Source organism: Apiospora aurea (genome assembly GCF_038362705.1).
Source record: "Apiospora aurea strain CBS 24483 chromosome Unknown utg000006l_segment0_segment0, whole genome shotgun sequence".
Lineage (NCBI taxonomy): Eukaryota > Fungi > Ascomycota > Sordariomycetes > Amphisphaeriales > Apiosporaceae > Apiospora > Apiospora aurea.
Window position 1 is genome coordinate 2,654,529 of NW_027117393.1, and position 16,981 is coordinate 2,671,509.

The 16,981-nt window shown below is 56.8% G+C and overlaps 8 protein-coding genes across 8 annotated transcripts; 3 read left to right on the forward strand and 5 right to left on the reverse strand.

Annotated features, from left to right (window-relative positions):
- Positions 1 to 2: 2 nt before the first annotated feature.
- On the forward strand, positions 3 to 4,147 carry PG986_009398 (uncharacterized protein; the record flags this gene model as incomplete). The annotated part of the gene is made up of 2 exons (XM_066845620.1): positions 3 to 407; positions 485 to 4,147. 2 exons carry the CDS (start codon positions 3 to 5, stop codon positions 4,145 to 4,147), a joined length of 4,068 nt encoding a protein of 1,355 aa, XP_066698018.1.
- Positions 4,148 to 4,622: 475 nt separating this feature from the next.
- On the reverse strand, positions 4,623 to 5,553 carry PG986_009399 (signal recognition particle subunit SRP19; the record flags this gene model as incomplete). The annotated part of the gene is made up of 3 exons (XM_066845621.1): positions 4,623 to 4,878; positions 4,905 to 5,258; positions 5,351 to 5,553. The coding sequence occupies 3 exons, from the start codon at positions 5,551 to 5,553 to the stop codon at positions 4,623 to 4,625; spliced, it is 813 nt and encodes a 270-aa protein (XP_066698019.1).
- Positions 5,554 to 6,377: 824 nt separating this feature from the next.
- Positions 6,378 to 8,408, forward strand: PG986_009400 (uncharacterized protein; the record flags this gene model as incomplete). The annotated part of the gene is made up of 1 exon (XM_066845622.1): positions 6,378 to 8,408. The coding sequence occupies one exon, from the start codon at positions 6,378 to 6,380 to the stop codon at positions 8,406 to 8,408; it is 2,031 nt and encodes a 676-aa protein (XP_066698020.1).
- Positions 8,409 to 9,348: 940 nt separating this feature from the next.
- PG986_009401 (uncharacterized protein) lies at positions 9,349 to 9,648 on the reverse strand (the record flags this gene model as incomplete). Its single annotated transcript, XM_066845623.1, has 1 exon — positions 9,349 to 9,648. The coding sequence occupies one exon, from the start codon at positions 9,646 to 9,648 to the stop codon at positions 9,349 to 9,351; it is 300 nt and encodes a 99-aa protein (XP_066698021.1).
- A 1,409-nt stretch (positions 9,649 to 11,057) lies between these two features.
- Positions 11,058 to 11,342, reverse strand: PG986_009402 (uncharacterized protein; the record flags this gene model as incomplete). The annotated part of the gene is made up of 1 exon (XM_066845624.1): positions 11,058 to 11,342. One exon carries the CDS (start codon positions 11,340 to 11,342, stop codon positions 11,058 to 11,060), a length of 285 nt encoding a protein of 94 aa, XP_066698022.1.
- A 192-nt stretch (positions 11,343 to 11,534) lies between these two features.
- PG986_009403 (uncharacterized protein) lies at positions 11,535 to 12,423 on the forward strand (the record flags this gene model as incomplete). The annotated part of the gene is made up of 2 exons (XM_066845625.1): positions 11,535 to 11,704; positions 11,766 to 12,423. 2 exons carry the CDS (start codon positions 11,535 to 11,537, stop codon positions 12,421 to 12,423), a joined length of 828 nt encoding a protein of 275 aa, XP_066698023.1.
- Positions 12,424 to 12,552: 129 nt separating this feature from the next.
- On the reverse strand, positions 12,553 to 14,625 carry PG986_009404 (uncharacterized protein; the record flags this gene model as incomplete). The annotated part of the gene is made up of 4 exons (XM_066845626.1): positions 12,553 to 12,680; positions 12,763 to 12,970; positions 13,068 to 13,891; positions 14,004 to 14,625. The coding sequence occupies 4 exons, from the start codon at positions 14,623 to 14,625 to the stop codon at positions 12,553 to 12,555; spliced, it is 1,782 nt and encodes a 593-aa protein (XP_066698024.1).
- Positions 14,626 to 15,242: 617 nt separating this feature from the next.
- On the reverse strand, positions 15,243 to 16,945 carry PG986_009405 (uncharacterized protein; the record flags this gene model as incomplete). The annotated part of the gene is made up of 3 exons (XM_066845627.1): positions 15,243 to 15,449; positions 15,512 to 15,800; positions 15,849 to 16,945. The coding sequence occupies 3 exons, from the start codon at positions 16,943 to 16,945 to the stop codon at positions 15,243 to 15,245; spliced, it is 1,593 nt and encodes a 530-aa protein (XP_066698025.1).
- Positions 16,946 to 16,981: the final 36 nt, after the last annotated feature.

Below are 16,981 nucleotides of genomic sequence, written 5' to 3' on the forward strand. Positions count from 1 at the left end.
CCATGTCCGGCATTAAAGTCGGCCAGATCATCGAGCTGACAGATGGTCGCAAGGCCACTATCCGCTTCGTCGGCCAGACGCACTTCGCTTCCGGCGACTGGGTCGGCGTCGAGCTTGACGACGATGGCGGCAAGAACGATGGCTCCGTCCAGGGCGAGCGTTACTTCGACTGCGAAATGGGCCGCGGCATGTTCGTGCGCCCGACCACCATCGCCGTCATACAGCAGCCTGCACCGCCGCCGCCGTCGCAGCGCCCGAAAGCAGCACAGCGCCCGAATAGTATGACGGCCGCTCCGGGCGCAAGGCGGCCCTCCGTCCCAGATCCGCAGATGACCAGGAGGATCAGTCTGAATGCCCCCAGCCCGAGCCCGGTCAATAGAACACGTCGCCCATCAAGTCTTGTCAGGGTTCGTATTCACTTCGAGATTATCATGCATACTCTTCCGACCAAGAAATGTTACTGACTTATGTCCAATGTCAATAGTCGCCCACAAGGTCACCGACGAAACAGCTTGGCACAAACCCCATCGCGAGCGCTGCGAACTCGCGAACCGGCACCCCTTCTAATTCAAATCCACGGGTCTCCTCCGTTGGTACCCGACCAGCTCGCGGAGCCTCGGGCGGTTCCTCAAGATCATCTATGGCGCCCCCGGCTTTGCCGCCGCTCCGAGGCACCAGGCAAGCTTCTACGTCATCCACGTCATCTGCCACAGGCAGAGGTGGAGTCGCAAGAACGCAAAGCGGTCGATCTTCTACTGCTACTCGGGGCGGTCGTGGAGGAATCTCGCGTCCCGCAGGAGGCCGCGTTACATCCGGCGAGTCATTGTCTGGGAACGAGGCCGGTTTCGGGAAAGGATCAGATATTGGCTCGCCTCTTAAGAGCGACGGCGAGCAAGGGATCAGCCCCGTACAGTCTCGGACCCAGGCGCTGGAGAAGCTGACCGGCCCCGCCGGCTCGAAAGCGTCTACACCTGGGACCACTACGCCCGCTTCTAGGACGGCGAGCGGCACTGCTCGTCCAGCTGCGAACAATGCGCTGGCGCGAGAAAACGAGGACCTGAAAACGAAGCTTAAGGTGCTGGAGCGGAAGCGACTGGAAGACAAGGAAAAGCTGAAAGAGCTGGAGAATATCCAGGAGCAGCACGACAAGTTCGTCAGCATCAACAAGAAGATCGAAGGGAAGTTCCAGACTACAGCCCAGGAAAACTCGAGTCTACGGAAACAACTCAAGGAGGCCGAGGACAGACTTGGGAGCATCGAAACATTACAGGCTGAACATGACTCGATTTTGGAACTGGCGACCCTGGATCGGGAAATGGCCCAAGAAGAAGCTGAAGTCTTCAAGGCTGAATTGGATGCTCTCAAGCTGAAGGCCGAGGAGCTGGAGCTCGACAACGAGATCCTGCGAGATGAAAAGGCGGAATACGAGAAGGGCACAAGCGCCGAAGACCGACAAAGCACCAATTGGATGCAACTGGAGAGGCAGAATGAGCGTTTGAAGGAGGCCCTCATCCGGTTCCGAGATCTCAAGGAGGAGGAAGATGAGAAATCGAAAGAACTGCTCAAGTCCTTGCAGAGGGATCTGACCGATTTCGAGGCAATCAGAGAACAATACGACATTGCCAAGGAGAAGTTAGTCGAAGCCGAGATGCGTGTCGAGGATCTGAAGGAGCAACTTGACAACGCTGATGCCGCCGAGGAAATGATCGAGAAGCTCTCTTCAGACCTCTTTACCCAAGGCGAGCACGTCAAGGAGCTCAATGCAACCATCGAGGAGCTGGAAGAATTGAGGGAGATCAATGACGAGCTGGAGGCCAACCATGTTCAAAATGAGAAGGAGATGCAGAAGGAGATGGACTTCAAAGACACCATCATCGCTGAGCAGGCTCGAAGAATGGGCCAGCAAGATGACAATATCGAGGATATGGAGTACACGCTGTCCAGATTCCGAGAATTGGTTATGAGCTTGCAGACAGACCTCGAAGACATGCGTGCGTCCCATGCAGTTAACGAGGTCGAATCCGAGCAGCTGAATAGCAAGTCGAGACAGATGATGGACCTCAACCTCAAGCTGCAGATCTCGGCCGCCAAGACCCAGGTCAAGACCATCGATCTGGAGCTGCAGAAAATGGACGCCCAGGAAGCGCAGCAACACTTGCAGATCGTCAAGCTCTTCTTGCCGGAGACTTACGATGCGGACAAGAACTCGGTGCTCGCACTGTTGCGATTCCGACGACTCGCATTCAAGGCCAACCTTCTCCACGGATTCATCAAGGACCGTGTCGGTGGGCAGGCGCATCCGGGCCACGAAGACGACGTCTTTGCTGGCTGTGATGCTCTTGATAAGCTCGTCTGGGTATCATCGATGTGCGACCGTTTCGTCAACGCCATTAGCCACTGCACGTTGGAAGAGTTTGCTAAGTACGACGGTGCCTTGTTCGAGCTTGAGCCTGTTGAGAGAGCGCTAAACGGCTGGATTGATGGCTTGCGACGTGACGAGCTTAAGGAGAAGCAATGCGCAAGCGAGCTTTCCCGCACCATTGCCCTCATGACTCACCTTAGCGAGGTTCACATCTCCGATGGGCTGGAGAGCTTTGCAGACAATGTCCAGATGAGGACTGTGATGATGCAGAGCCATCTGGAGTCGGCGGCCGCTGCATTTGCGGTCGTCAAGGACTTGGTGCAGCGCGTTGTCCCCGCCAATGGGGAGGACGACGAGCTTGCGCAGCATTTCTCCCGCAAGGTAGAGGCCGTCGTAAGCCAGACCCGAAGTGCCAAGGTCATTGTCGGGAAGGCCGTGCGGGCCTTGGAAGACCTCAAGGCGAGACACCTGTCGCTTACGACCGAGACTGGCGAGGCCTTCGAGCAATGCGAGTCTGCCACTCAAGAGCTCTCGGATATGTCCCGCAAGATCGGTTCGGACTTGCATGCTCTCACATCTGAGGAGGGCCGCGCCGAGCCTCTCACGTACTCCGACATTTCAACTACGGTCCACCGCACTGTCCAAACCGCATACTCCGCTAGCGAGACCGACCTCTTCTCGTCGTACCTGTCGAAGCTACGCACCCTCACAAGCCAGATCGCGGACCTCGCCGCTGTCTGTGCCGATCTTTCCCAGACTCAAGAGTTTGATCGCAGCCAAGAACCTTGGATCGTCCGGGCTCAAGAGCTCAAAGCCCTCAAGACCGTCCCTGTCGATGCCGAAGAGGAATTGCGTCAACTCAAGGAGTCATACAACGACCTCCGCCGCGCAGTCGCCGTACGCGATGAGAACCTTAGCACCTCGAACTTGCGGATCGAGACTCTTGAGGCTCGCATGCGTGATGCCAACGCCAAGGCCGCTCGTATGACGGAGCTCGAGGCGCAGATTCTGGACGCCCAGGCCAGTATGTCGAAGCTCAAGGAGGACATCGAGAAGCAAGACCGCGAGCTCAAGGCCCTCGAGGGCGACCGCGACAAATGGAAGAAGGTGGCCGGCGACTCGCAGGCCTTCGGCACCGAAACCGGCAGCGCTTCCGGAGGCGCGGGCGGTCCCAATAACAAGGCTGGCCAGGAGCGCGCCGTCGCCACGGCCCGCGAGATGGACGTCCTCCGCAACGAGATCGCCTCCCTCCAGGCCGCGGTGCGCTACCTGCGCGAGGACAACCGCCGCGCCCGCGCAGCGGACCAGCTGCACCAGCACAACTGGCTTGCCGAGCCCCTGCTCAAGAACAAGCCCTCGCCCGCCGAGCAGCGCCGCGAGCTCGTCGCGGCCGAGTCGCGCGACGTCCTGGCCGAGCTGCTCAAGATGGCCGGCTCGGCAGCGGTCTACGACCTCAAGACTCTGCCCGCCGGGCGCCTGGCTGCCTGGCGCCCCGCCGTCGCGACGCCGCAGTACCACGCCGCGCGCCGCGCCGAGGACTGGGCCTCCTGGAAGGACTGGCGCGACGACGTCCTCGACAAGGCCCGGACGGTCGCGGCGGTCGAGAAGTCGACGGCTGCCGGCGCCGCCGCGCGCGAGGAGAGGGAGATCAAGCGTCGGGCGGCCGCGAGGCTGCGGATCCGCATGCCGGGTGCCGATGGGAAGATGGTGCCGGGATCTGGGGGCGAGGTGCGGATTGCGGGCTCGCAGGAGTGGGAGGGCGTTTTGGGAAAGGTCGAGGCATGAGAGAATTTCACGTTCTTGCGTTCTTTCAGTTCTCTCTAAACGAGAAAAGAGTTGTACGAAGATTAGGTTCATGACGAAGGGAAGAGCGAAACATGGGCACCAAGCAGAAAGCATGGGCTTATTGATTGATACCCAGACCAATACCATATTATTTGTAGTTGTATCATTAATACACACATATCACATAATTTTTCACATATTCGTGGTGATCGTTTGTGCCCAAATACCCGGGAGTAACAGGACATCCATAAATCTATTGATTGGGTTCAGCCTATGCATCTCAGCTTGACCTCGTTTCCGAAGGTTATGGTATCGTAATGCCATAGGTGAAGCTCATTCTAACCGAAACTGACCAGCCAAGAGTCTAGCCATGTCTATGATGATGGCTTGCCATTTTCGATCAAGAGGGGGCACAGTGATCGAAACGAAGCAAGTACGCGTAAGACTGCAGGAGTGTGTCGCCTGGGGAATTCTCTCAAGCCTTTCCCTTGCCCTTCTTTGCCTTCTTGCCGCCGGCACCGCCAGCTGGGGGCTCGCTCGGACCAGCGCCTCCTCCCAGGCCCTGCAGCATGCTCATCATGTCACCCATGCCACCCATGCCGCCACCTGCGCCTCCAGCACCAGGCATACCAGGCATGCCGGGCATTCCAGGCATACCGCCCATGCCGCCCATCTCCTTCATCATGTCGCGCAGGGCATTCTCGCTGACGCCGCCGCCCGTCATGGCCGCGCTGTAGGCGGGCACGAGCTCGTTGACCTTCCAGCCGCGCGGGACGGGGGTTTGGGCCAAGGCTTGCCGTCTTCGGGCATGCCGGGCAGGCCGGGGATGCGGACGCGGCGGAGGGCCTCGCTGTCGCCGGTGGTGGGGCCGCGGTCCTTCATCCACTTGGCGATGAGGATGTAGAGGTGGTGCTTGTTCTTGATGCTCTTGTTGGTGTTCTTGTCGGCGTCGTTGAGGGGCGGGACGCGGACGCGGCCCGGGTTCGCCCAGTCCTGGGGGTGCAGCTTGTGCGCCTCGAAGACGGGCTGCAGGCGCAGGGCGGCGCAGGCGTTGGCGATCTCGCGCGCCAGCGGGTTCGCCATGGCCAGGGGCGGAGGGGACGCGGCGGCCCTCGGCCCGCGTGCGCGAGGCGTCGAAGTAGACCGGGTAGATGCACTGGTAGTGGGCGATGTCCTGGGGCGTGATGGACTGCTGCTGGGTGCCCGGGAAGGAGACGGGCGAGGGGGGCGGGGTTGTAGAGCTGGGGCTGCTGCGGTTGCGGTTGCTGTTGCTGTTGCTGCTGGGGGGCGGCCTTGGGCACGATCTGCCGCATGATGTCGGAGTCGGCAAAGTCGTCAATGTCGCCCTCGGAGGGGTCCGACGCCTCGTCGCTGTCGGAGACTTCTTCTATGCGGGCATGGGACATGGCGGCGGTGTCGTGTTTGGAATCGAATCAATAGACCAGGGTTGGTTGGTGGGCGGGTGAGGTTGCGCTCGCTCACGATATGTGTGTGGGTTAGTGTGAGATGACGATGCTTGCTGGCCAGTTCCAATGGGTTCCAAGGAGCCCCTCCATAGGCTCAATCAATGCAAGGCTGTCTGCAGCGATTGTTCGTGTGGGGTCACTGGAGAAGTAAGTGTATTGGTGGGGTTGTTCCGGGTGGTAATCGATAAGTCTGGGCAAAGTGTCGGATGGGTGGGGACCAATTCAGGGGGCGGTTTCTGTAGTAGTGGAAGAAGAGTGGATGGAAGCTGCCGAGAAGACCGCTAGCCGGCGTCCCCTAAGAATCGACGCGTCCAGCAGGTCAGATCATTGACAGCTGCATCATCATCGTGGGTATGATACCCTCATCCTTAGGTTAGCGGCATGCGCGGCCGTTCGAACGATAGCCGATACGAACGATTCCCGTACGGCCTCGCACCTTCGGGATTCAGACTCATCAATATTATTCACCGCTTCGTCCCAGTCGATGGTGTGACAGTATGGCTACAATTTCGGTTAATGCACAGATGTTAGATGTCGAAGCTCATTTCCCATCAAATAGAACCCATTTCTAGCCCACTTAGCGGATGGGCCATGCCATGCCTGCTGCCTCGCCCTCTCCTAATCTCAAGCCCAATGCACCGCGGCATGGCCCAATTCCATCATGTTGTTCGTTCACCCATCGCATCGTCACTCACCCAACTCGGTTTTCCCTTGCCTTGGCTTAAGTCGTCGTCGAGCATATCGTGTCGACCTGTTCAGAGAGCATGGCTGCTGCTACCTTTGACCGAGATTCCGACGTGCCTCTGACGCCCTATTCCCCCTACAGAGATGACTTCGATATTGAACATGACCGGCGCGGCGACACCAAGGACCTCGCTAACGATCCCGAGGCCGGCGGCATCGGCAGGAGGACAAACAGCCCCAACCCCCTCGGCCGCTTCGTGAATGCTCTTCTTATCATCTTTTTCTGCTTTATCGGCGTCTACGGCCTGCTGAAGGCCATCCAGTGCTACAACACGGCCGATACCACCGTGACACAGGGCCCCGTCAAAGGTGTCGACTGGGGGTTGGACTTCCCGCTGCACTACCCTCCACTAGCACAAGATGGCAGCTCGGATGCCTGCCGGGCAGCTTGGGACTCTCTGTCCTCCATAAACTGCCACGAAAAGATCTTCACCCACGACTGGGACAACGCCACCCATGAGCTGGTGCAGTACCTCCCGGACCTGTGCCGACCTGGCTGCCGGAAAGAGCTGGCCGAGTCGACTCAGCGGATTACCAAGGAATGCTCCGCCGCAGTGTTCGACGCCAAGGACTACAACGGAACCTTCGACGCCAACTCATGGGGCCGAGGTCCGGCAGAAGCTCTCCAGGTCCTTCTTCATCGCAACTCCTACACTTGCAGACCAAGTGAGCACAGCCGCTTTGACTACTGCATGGAGGAGATGGTACAGACATGGGGCATCTATGATGGCGAGAACCATACGAGCCTGGATGGCCTCTCAAGCTTCATGGCCACTGGAGGAGGAGGCCAGAACAGGAACTGTGGCTCCTGCACCTTGGACTGGCTCGAAAACACCCTGAACGAATGGAAGCCATCGCAGGTGATGAGCCCCGACAGCCATGTCCCCATTTCACTCCCCGAACACCTTCGTCGTGTAGAGCAGGCAGGCCAGACTTGCCAAAAGGAGGACTGGGAGAAGATGTGGGGAGATGCGATCCGGAGGTACACCGAGGAAGGAAGCCTTTCATCCGACTGGCGAAACATGCCGTCGGGCGATTACGGCTGGACAGTCAGAAACGGTCTTGTCTCGCCCGCAGACGGACCACGCCCCGCCATCCACAAGGCTTTGGAATCCATAAGTGCCAAGGGACAGCCGTCGCCCCAGAGCCCCATGGAAGATGCATACAAGTGCCTGTCAGCCCTCGAAAACCAGGTCGCGACCCTCCCATGCGACATCCACTTAAGCAAATCCCAGTTGGACTCCATCCTGGAGCCACGAAACCCGCTGTTCGACTCGTACTGCCGGCAAGAATGCACAGACGAGATTGTGCGCCACCAGGACAACCTTGCGTCCTGCCGCGGCAAGAATTTGGAAAGCCATGAGGTTGCCGGCCCCCTTTATACTGCTTATAAGGAGGCTGAGGAAAGGAGGAGTAACATCTGCCGAAAGCCTGCAGTCGAAGACACTTCCTGTGCGCCCATCTTCGTCAAGCTTCATCATCCCGAATGGGCCTTTGATACCCGCCTCCCAATTTCATCCCTGGAGCCGTTGCTTGGCGAGCTTGAACGTCAACCTATCCCCATAACTACGTCGCTGACAGGTGGGAAGAGTACCCCTTCGCTATCGCCAAAGAGCGATGCGCCTTTGTGGGACCAAATCGCCGGCGCGCATGATGCCATCCGAACCGGGATCTGCTCTCGCTGCGTATGGGAGACCGTGGTCGGCAATGGCACCATTTCGAGCGCACAGCACAGCCTCGAGGGTGTTGAGGATGTCGATGCCTATCTAGGCTTCGCGGACCGTCTCTACAAAGCCTGCACGGCCAGAGGAGCCGACTGGCTTGGCGGCCTTCCGTACGGAGGAGATGATGCCGTATGGCGTATCCAGGACGTGGACGGATCGGTGTCGCGACTGATTGAGGATGAATCGAGTAGTCCCTCCAACCGGGGGTATGGATCCAGGCTTACGAAAACACCAGCCTCGTCAAGATCCGCAAGCATATATATGGAAGCATTTGGCACCTTCGCGCTGCCGGGCGTCGGGTCAAGGCGGAGAAGCAAGGAAACCTGACACAGTTCCTGGCAGAAGAGTCGAAACACCGTGAAGAGGAAGACGCAAAGGTGTGGCGACACGGTGATCCCAAGTTCCAGTCTTGGGAATGGATCCAGCCTCAGCCCGAGGACCATCAGCAGTAACCTACCCACCCTATCCCTCCTGCAGAGTTTTGAGCTGCGAACTGCCATTCTGAAGAATGTCGAGTCATGTGAGTCTGAGGTTACGCGATTAGGAGAGAGGGGCGGCCAATCCATTATGCGAAAGGGGGTAAATGTGGGAATTAGAAGAAATAAATAAACAAAAAGGGAAAAAACAAGTGACAGCAAAGGGAGTCGAACCTTCTTGCCTTTTAGTATAATACATAATGATACTACCGCTAGGCTATACCAAACCAATCAAGGGAAAGAAGTGTTGATGTGATATGTAAAGCCTCGCAAGCGGGAGGGAAAGTGAAGCCTGACTTGTGGTCGCGTTGCATACCGGTGAACCCAACTCACAAACCGGTTCCTTCCCCAGAGCAGGAATTCTCTAGTTAGTTCGTACAATCTTGGGCGATATGTAACTGGTGAAATAATGCAGGCACACATTGCTGTTGGCTCGTTATTTGGCAACCAAAGAAGTTACCAATGAGTGTAGCGCGTACTATACGGCGTGCCAGAATGATACGCCCTAGATTCAGGCCGAAGCACGCCCTCCCGAAACCCCTCCACACCGCCAGACTGACGACTGCCTTCGCCAGGCTTCGAAAAGCCCGGACCAAGCAGCGTTCTAACGATCTTCTGCGCACCGGGCTCGGGAGAGGCCAAGACAAAGTGCATGGCCGTCCACCGAGGTGCGCCCCCGGAAGGACTGTGGAGCTCGAGAACTATTTCCCCTAGTGGCGTATCGGCAGGTATGCCACTATCGAAGAGAACCTGGATATCCCGCAAGTGCCCCAAGCGCAGGCCGCGGCCATTCAATAGCTAAATTCGGGATCATCGCGAGGGACTCCCGAGGCTCCGTGGACGAGGTTGCGGAAGGCTTTGTGCGAATCCAACAGAAGGGCGCGGAGTAACATTCCCTCGTGCCAATTTTGAACCGATATGCTCTTGCCGACACTGGCCTCCTCGAGAAGGACGCGCAGGGCCTCGGGCTGGTCGCCATCAAGGGCAGCCATGACCGCACCGCAGGCGAACCTGCGTGGGCCCCGTGGACAAGCGCCCTGGCGGAGGCGCCAGCAAAGCAGTTTGGTGTCGCCCCTCCACGATGCTATCATGACGGGATACGAAAACAAGATAGTGTTTCGCCGGACTTGGCGTTAAGACCAACTTCATTTTGCTGAATCAGCAGTTCGAGGTAGTCGACATGTCCCCATAGCGACGCATGATACGCAGATTCGGTCAGAAAGTCGGTGTTGCGGACAATGGCAGGATAGAACTCTGGCAAATCCGAACAGACAAGAAGCTGCGTCCACTCGACCAAGCTTAGCCGCTTCCAGCAGGGCTTCTTTCAAGCTGCTGCGATCATGTTGTTTGCAATCACTGCAGCACGGAGGCAATTGCGCGTGTCCTTGGGGTTTTCTCGTTTCATCCAGCTTATAATGACGAGCGCCAGTTCATGCTGCGTGTGCCTTGATGGCGGCATAAAGCGGGGTGCCAAAATGCTCACTGTCTTTCAGCAAGGATTCTCCCATATCGTCGTCGCCGACGGGCGCAGACGAGGCAATTATGCCCTCGTAGAGCCCTCGGATCGCCAACAGAATGGCCGCCAGGATCAGGTGGCTCTGCAGCTCTTGGCCGCTGCCTGTTCACACTGTTGACTGATCGTAATCGTCTTCTCCTGCAAATGGCAGGCGGCGGCTCCAACAGGAGTCTGGGTCTTGGGGGAGGTAGTTGCACGCAACCGCACGCCTCCCGATACAAGATAGCTGGTGCTTTCAGCCGCTCGTCCTTATTGGGAAGGATGCCGAGCGTGTCGAGCACGCGATGCAAGAGACTACTGGGTGCCTCTTCCTTTCCACGCTCATTGTAGCGGGTTCTGGCAGTAAAGGGGGCAAACAGGTGACTCTGCGCGAGGAAGGGTTTTTCCCATGCATAAGTAGTAAAGCCGAAGTATGCCTCCTCCGATGTTCAAGGTACGGAGGATTTCTTTATCAAACGTTTCTGCGCGCAGTGGTAACGAAAATAAGTACTTGGTTCAAGCTCGACGATGGGAGCAAAGCGACATAGAGAAGTGTAAGATAATGAACGTAGTATTGACTAGACGTAGCTTGGAGTTGAATTTTAGGCGCGATCTGAAGTGCTTGTAGTTCACATTTCGGAAGATGGCTGAGCATGTAAATTGGATGATCTGGAGAAGTACTTCGAGCGGGAGATGCAGGTTCTTGGCCATGCGAACGGAACCACAAATACAATGGGCTGGTTGAGATTTAGATAGATACAGGAGGAAAATGGGACATGACCACGTCTCACGATCGGTACTGATGTCGTAATGGTCAATGTTATGTGCTTAAGGGAAGGCAGATGGTTCCATCATCCAATTGAAGCGGGGGTGAAACAGCCCCCAAGCCCCCCCCGACCCTGTACCGCCAACATCTATCAGCGAGGCTGCCGCTTTTACAATCTGCCATATGATGTGGTAAGCCACAGCAATCTCGTTCGCATATATATAAGCTTTGTCGGGCTTTCAATTCCCGGCGCTCGCGTGGTAGCCCATGAGCATACGATATCGAGGTCCGCCGGCGCTCGACCCGACCAACTCTTTCCAATAGGGGGCGTTGGCTTCCGTGCTCTCGAAACAACACTTGTTGGCGCCCACGGCCCGATCCCGCTGTATCGCCAGGATGGCCTTCTGGGTCACATCATTGCGTATCATCACGCTGGCTATGAACTCGATGTCCTTGGCGGCCGACGGCCCGCTGGGCAAGACGTTCCTGGCCTCGTCCCAGGCCCAGTAGGTGTGGTCCGACATCTTCGGACGCTCCTGGAGCGGGATATCTACGCATCTAGGCTCGGATAGGCCGTTTTGGTGGAAGTACTCGGTCGTGAGGATGACGGCGCCGTGCTGAGAGCCTTCGCCACCGTCACGATCGGGGCGCGCGGGTGCACATGGCTCCCGACTGACGGCCGCTTCTCCAGCGGCATCTCGGCCGAGGCTGAGGCCATGCTGGCGCAGTACGACAGCCCGCGCGAGAGCCTATACGGGGCCCCCGGGCGCATGATGTTCTGTCAGGACGGGGATCCCGAGGACTGCAGCCCCTTTTACCCCTTTGTGCTCGAGAAGGCCGAAGACGGAACCGACAAGGACCTGGAAAAGATCCGCTACGGTCACAGGTTTATTTGCCAGAACCCTGGGAAGAAGCCCTGGTCCAACGATTTGGACGTCTTCCAAAAGCCGCCGCCGCCCTCCTCCACCTCCGGCCAAGACGCCGACCGCAGGTGATGGCAGCTTCGGCGGCGTCAGCGGTTCCGTGCCCATCGAGTGCGCGGACAAAGCCCCGAGCGAGTGTGTCCCCACCGCGGAACATCCCAGCGAGGGTACCATCGTGGACGGTCTTGAGGTTGGCAAAGGCGCCTTCGGCGGTATGCAAGGCTCGATCCCGGTCGAATGTCTGGGCATGACCTCTGGCGAATGCGCTGCGGCGAAAAGGGGATCACCGGACCACGACGGCCAAAGCCCAAATGGTGGCGCCGAGGATGAATACGAGAAAAGAAAAAGGATGACGAGGATGCGTGATGGGACAGCCAGGCGTGCCCTGTTGGCTGCTCGGCATGACCATTGCATCGACAGGCTCGTGATAAGCGAGCATGCCGGCCCCGTCTGCAACAGCCCATCCCCGTGGGGACCGGATTTCGTATCCACGGAGGAGCGTCTGTATTGTGACATGTGCGAGCGCCAATTGCGGAAACTGTGTGCTGGCCCCGAGGATTCCGATTGCTTCAATCTAGATGCACATCAGCTGAAACTGGGTTCGTCACTTGGTCCGAGGACTGAGAATAAAGAGCACGCCGTGCTCAAGGAGTACAGCTCAGTAAAACGGTGGCGCAAGTAGGATAGGGAGCGACACAGTCAGTCCAGACAGAGAAAATTCGGTTTATATTATACACGGCACATGATCTGGGTTTCTTCGCCGCAACCCCAGGAGAGAGGGGAGCAAGTCACGCATCACGTCTAAACCGAGCTAATACTTGCACAAGTTCATCTTAGCCACGCTCGGGTCATGGTCTGATACCATGTCGTCATACGCGATCCACGTGTTAACGTGAATGTGCTCGAACTGGGGATTCGATTCGGCCAGCGCAGGGCTCACTGTATATCATCGGTTAAAGTCGTCATGCAGTCTGTGATTTAGGAGGATTGATTGTGTCTTGAAAACTTCATAAGTACTCACCGAACATGTGGTCGAGCTCTTGGGTATTCATGTCGTACAAATAGCTGTAACGCTCGAGGACGTCGATGCCGGCGACGACATCGAGATCTTGCATGAGGGAACGCGACTCGAAGTCGGTGATGGGATTGACAAAGGGGTACTCGTTGAAGTCGCCCGACGAGATGACGTGGGCCTCCGGGTCCTCGGCCAGAATTGCCGCAATGAAGTCCTGGGAGAAAAGGGGGGCGTCAGTCGGAGCGCCTCGACGGTTGCACAGCGCACACACGTTTAGGGATGTGAAGAGGAAATAGAGGAAAGAGACTTACTGCAGTAACCTCGGCTTGCGCAATACGGTCTTCTACACCACCATTCACAGGGGGCCGGGCATCACCATGGATGGACGAAGAGCCGCCCTTGGAGCCCCAGTGTACATTGACGGTATAGAAAGTGCTGTTGCCATCCAGCGTCTGCCACACCGCGGCCAGGGGCTTGCGGCTGTTGGTGAAGGCCGCGTTGGTCGGGTCGATCAGGCCCGGGTTGTACTTGAGCGCGCCGCCGGGCAGGACGTCGTTCGCGGTGGTCGAGTCAGCCGGGTTAGGGTCACGCAGCGCCAGGACGTCGCGGCGGAACAGGTACGCGGTGCGGATGTTGCCGCCCGGGGCGCCGCCGTCTTTGTTATTGACGGGCGCGACGTAGGTGAAGTTGTAGCCGACGCCTCCGCTAGCCGACTCGATGGCGGCCGCCAGCGTCGACAGGGTCAGGTCCGAGCTTACAGTTCCGTCGTTGGTCGGCCCGTTGTCGTCCTGGACCTCTTGTAAGAACATCAGGTCGGGTATCTTTAGGTACTCAACGATGTGCTGTGCAACGGCTTGGACATGGGCCGCGTTGCCCGGCCAGAAGTTCTCGATGTTGTAGGAGCCGATGGTCAAGCCGGAACACACGCCGTCGCTAGTCAGCGAGGCCGCGGGTGGCATCGCAGGCTCCTGAGAGCTGAGCACGGTAATCTTGGTCAAAGGCAAGATCCTGTAGAAGCCGAATGCTTGGTACACTACACCTGTGATGTCTTCCAGGGTGTCGCCCAGCTTAGTATCGGTGGGGTTCTTGGATCCATCCAGGGGCGATCCGATAACGATGCCTTCAGGGTTGCTGTCTAATACTGGCATTAGTTCTCAGCTGTCAAGCAGTCAACCGCAGTGAAAAACATACCAGTAGGCGTAACAGTCAACCCCCTCGGCCGTTCTCTCCTGATGTTGCCCAGTCACCTACAACCCAGGTGTCGCCGTAGCTGTTCGGCCTGCCAATAGCCCGTGGGCTCTTGACTGTTACCAATTGGCCCGAAAGGCTCTCCCAGAAGTCCAGACCGTACTCCTCTGGTTCCAAGACCGGGTTCACCACCGAGACAAGGCTCTTGTTGTTCGGAACCGCAAAGACATCACCTTCGTCAAGGCTTGTGTACTGCGTGGTCGGCGGGCTGTAAGTGTCTTTGCCAATGACTTTCGGCGTGACTTCCTTGCCATGTTCCAGGATCGCTGCGACCATTGGTGAAGTGATCTCGGTCATATACAAGTAGGCCTTGTTCGACCTATACTCGCTGACCGTGCCGCCCAGAACGATGACATCTCCCGTGCTAATGGAGGCGTTCTTGGCGAGCGCAGAACCGAATATGTAGATAGCGTCCGAGACTCGCCTGTCGTCGCCCTTTCTGACGGATTGTACCCAGAGGCCGTCGGGGCCCTTTGCCGTTACCATGCCCGTCACGTTGGATACGTCCTGTCCATTGTACAGCGATAAGAACCGGTGGCCGTTGATCTCTCCAATCGTGAGTGCCGAAACACCGGCAACCAAGGTGGTAATTAGCCACGACAACAGAGAGCTTCTCTTCATGGTGGCTCGTTATTGTCTGCTTCCGCCGGATTGGTCTTTAGGGCAACGCAGGCATCAAGCTGAGTTATTGGGGCACCGTTGGCGCGTTGGAGCAAGACATTGATATTTGTGTGACTGGCTGCAGGTTCAATGATCCCTAGCATGTATTGGCTTGCCATTTCCGTATCTTCACTATGCGGAGATGAAAAGTGGACGGCCGGTTCGCCAAGACGTGATGACCAATGGGCTTGATAGGCCAACAACCAATCTAGGCAATCCGGCATGCGAGGACGAAAGAGGCAGCTGGGCTGAGTGAGACATCTTGGATGCAGCCAGTCAGATTGTCCAGCTCCTGGCACGTTTCCCAAAACGGTCGGAAATCGAAGGTCCCCGGGTCAGCTGGATACTGGGGATGCTTCCTGTTCGCTGCTTTTCCGAGCCCTGAGCTCTTTTGGCAACAGTGCCATCGGGGTTGTTCCTGGAAATACCCCTTGTGCCGATCTTCCAGGGCCGCACTCCCCACAAAATGCATGTACAGCATATGTGACATTGAGATATCACTGGCCCAAGATTATCTTATCGTCGAAGACCATTTTTGTTTGTGAGTGTGTTGATAAGTGTAGCTCAATGGGATGATTTCAACTCGGTCCGTAGAAGAATTTGTAAGTGCATGGCTTCAAGATGTCTGGAACGAAGGGGCCGAAAGCATTGGCAGGATTGGGAGTGAACTCCAATATTCCAGAGAATGTTCTTATCGCCAGCGCAGTTGGGACCGGCATGTTGCCCATCAGACCCTGTGTAAGGTGCATAAAGTCGACGATTTCGCGGAGGCGGTCGCGAAGAGTCTGTCATGATCTTCTGTAAGCCTTCGCTCCTGTTAGAAGGCGGACATGGCGACAGCACGTACCTTGCATTGCGCCGAGAGTCCCCATACTCCGGTGCTCATATCCATTGGCTCTGAGAAGGGCGTGGCGGAACGCGAGCGTGTTGTTGCAAAAAGTGCGATATCAAGGAGTTTCGAGCAACATTCTATCACCTTCTGGATCTCATATCCCTCTTTCCGCCTCCAGTTCTTCAGGCCCTGAGTAAAGGTGGCCATATAAGCAATATTAGACGTCGACTCATCGCCGTGCGGATCGTTGAGAACCTCCGTAAGGAGTATGAAGAACGCACAAACGGGGTAACAGAGCATATACCTGCGTTGTCAACCAAAGCGTTCACTTGGGGTTGAATTATAAACTTACCAAAACCATGCAAAAGGCTGCGTTGGTACGTTGTTGAATAACAGCAGTGCTTCGCGCGCACTGTCTATGGAAGCATGCGACAGCCACGAGCTGCCTAAATTCGCGGCGGATGGGCATTCTGGTGACGTGCCTTGAGTACCCAAGCCTTTTTCAGTCCAACGTAACCCTGAGTGCATAGCCCATCTTGTGGCGTAAAACTCGAAATGCAATTGCATAGGCCCTGGATCTAGGTCTGCCACAGCCTGTTCACTGTTCAAGGGGCACTTAAGTTCCGTCGGCAATCCTGCTCTCCATGTGCAGAGTGAGAACTCTAACTCCGTAAGGCTCTCGCTCAATTTAGTGGGTTCACGTTGTGATAAGCGTAATGATCGTGATAATGTATGAGCCCTGGTTTGGATGATTGACAGCTCTGCCATGTGTCTAAGAATAGTCGTGTTGACTGGCTCGTTGACACCACTTTGGTCACTCCCATAGCCTGGGAGATGGACTTCGGTCTGGTCTTCGTTATAGACTGGTGGCAATCCGTGTCGTACGGCCACTTGGTTATTGAGTATACGGATCATCCAGAATATTCGATTGCGCTGTTCCGAATCTCGCGAGTCCGCGGTGAGGCAGGGGCCCTTGCACTGCAGGCCGAGGAAATTTGCCATTGTGGTGACAACAGAGAGCAAAATGACCGATGTACGTGTATCTGCTGTCCGACGCATGAAAAGCACCATGATGAGAAGTGCCTCGCAAGCTTGTATATTGGTTGACTGCAAGTTGAGTTCAGGGACCACAGAGTATGCATTCTTCAGATAGGTCCACGAGATCGGGAACACGTCCTTTGCGAGAGGGTTCGCAGCCTTCCACTGCGTGGCCATGGCCAGTAACGTGTTGATGGTAGCCCAGCGTGCTGGGTTAGTATGGCAGTCTCCCGGTCCGGCGTCAAACTGCCCATCGATCATAGCGCGAACATATTGCGCATTAAAAAGGGGCCAGGCTCTGCACATGATGTGGAGGGAATGGAGGACCATGTTCTGCGTGGCGACCTTTGGTGGAAGGGGTGCGAACACAGTTCGTTGCAAGCATCCTTGATCATGACCTGCCACGATCATCGCCACTGTCCCTGGTGGTGGTAACTTGGAAAAGAA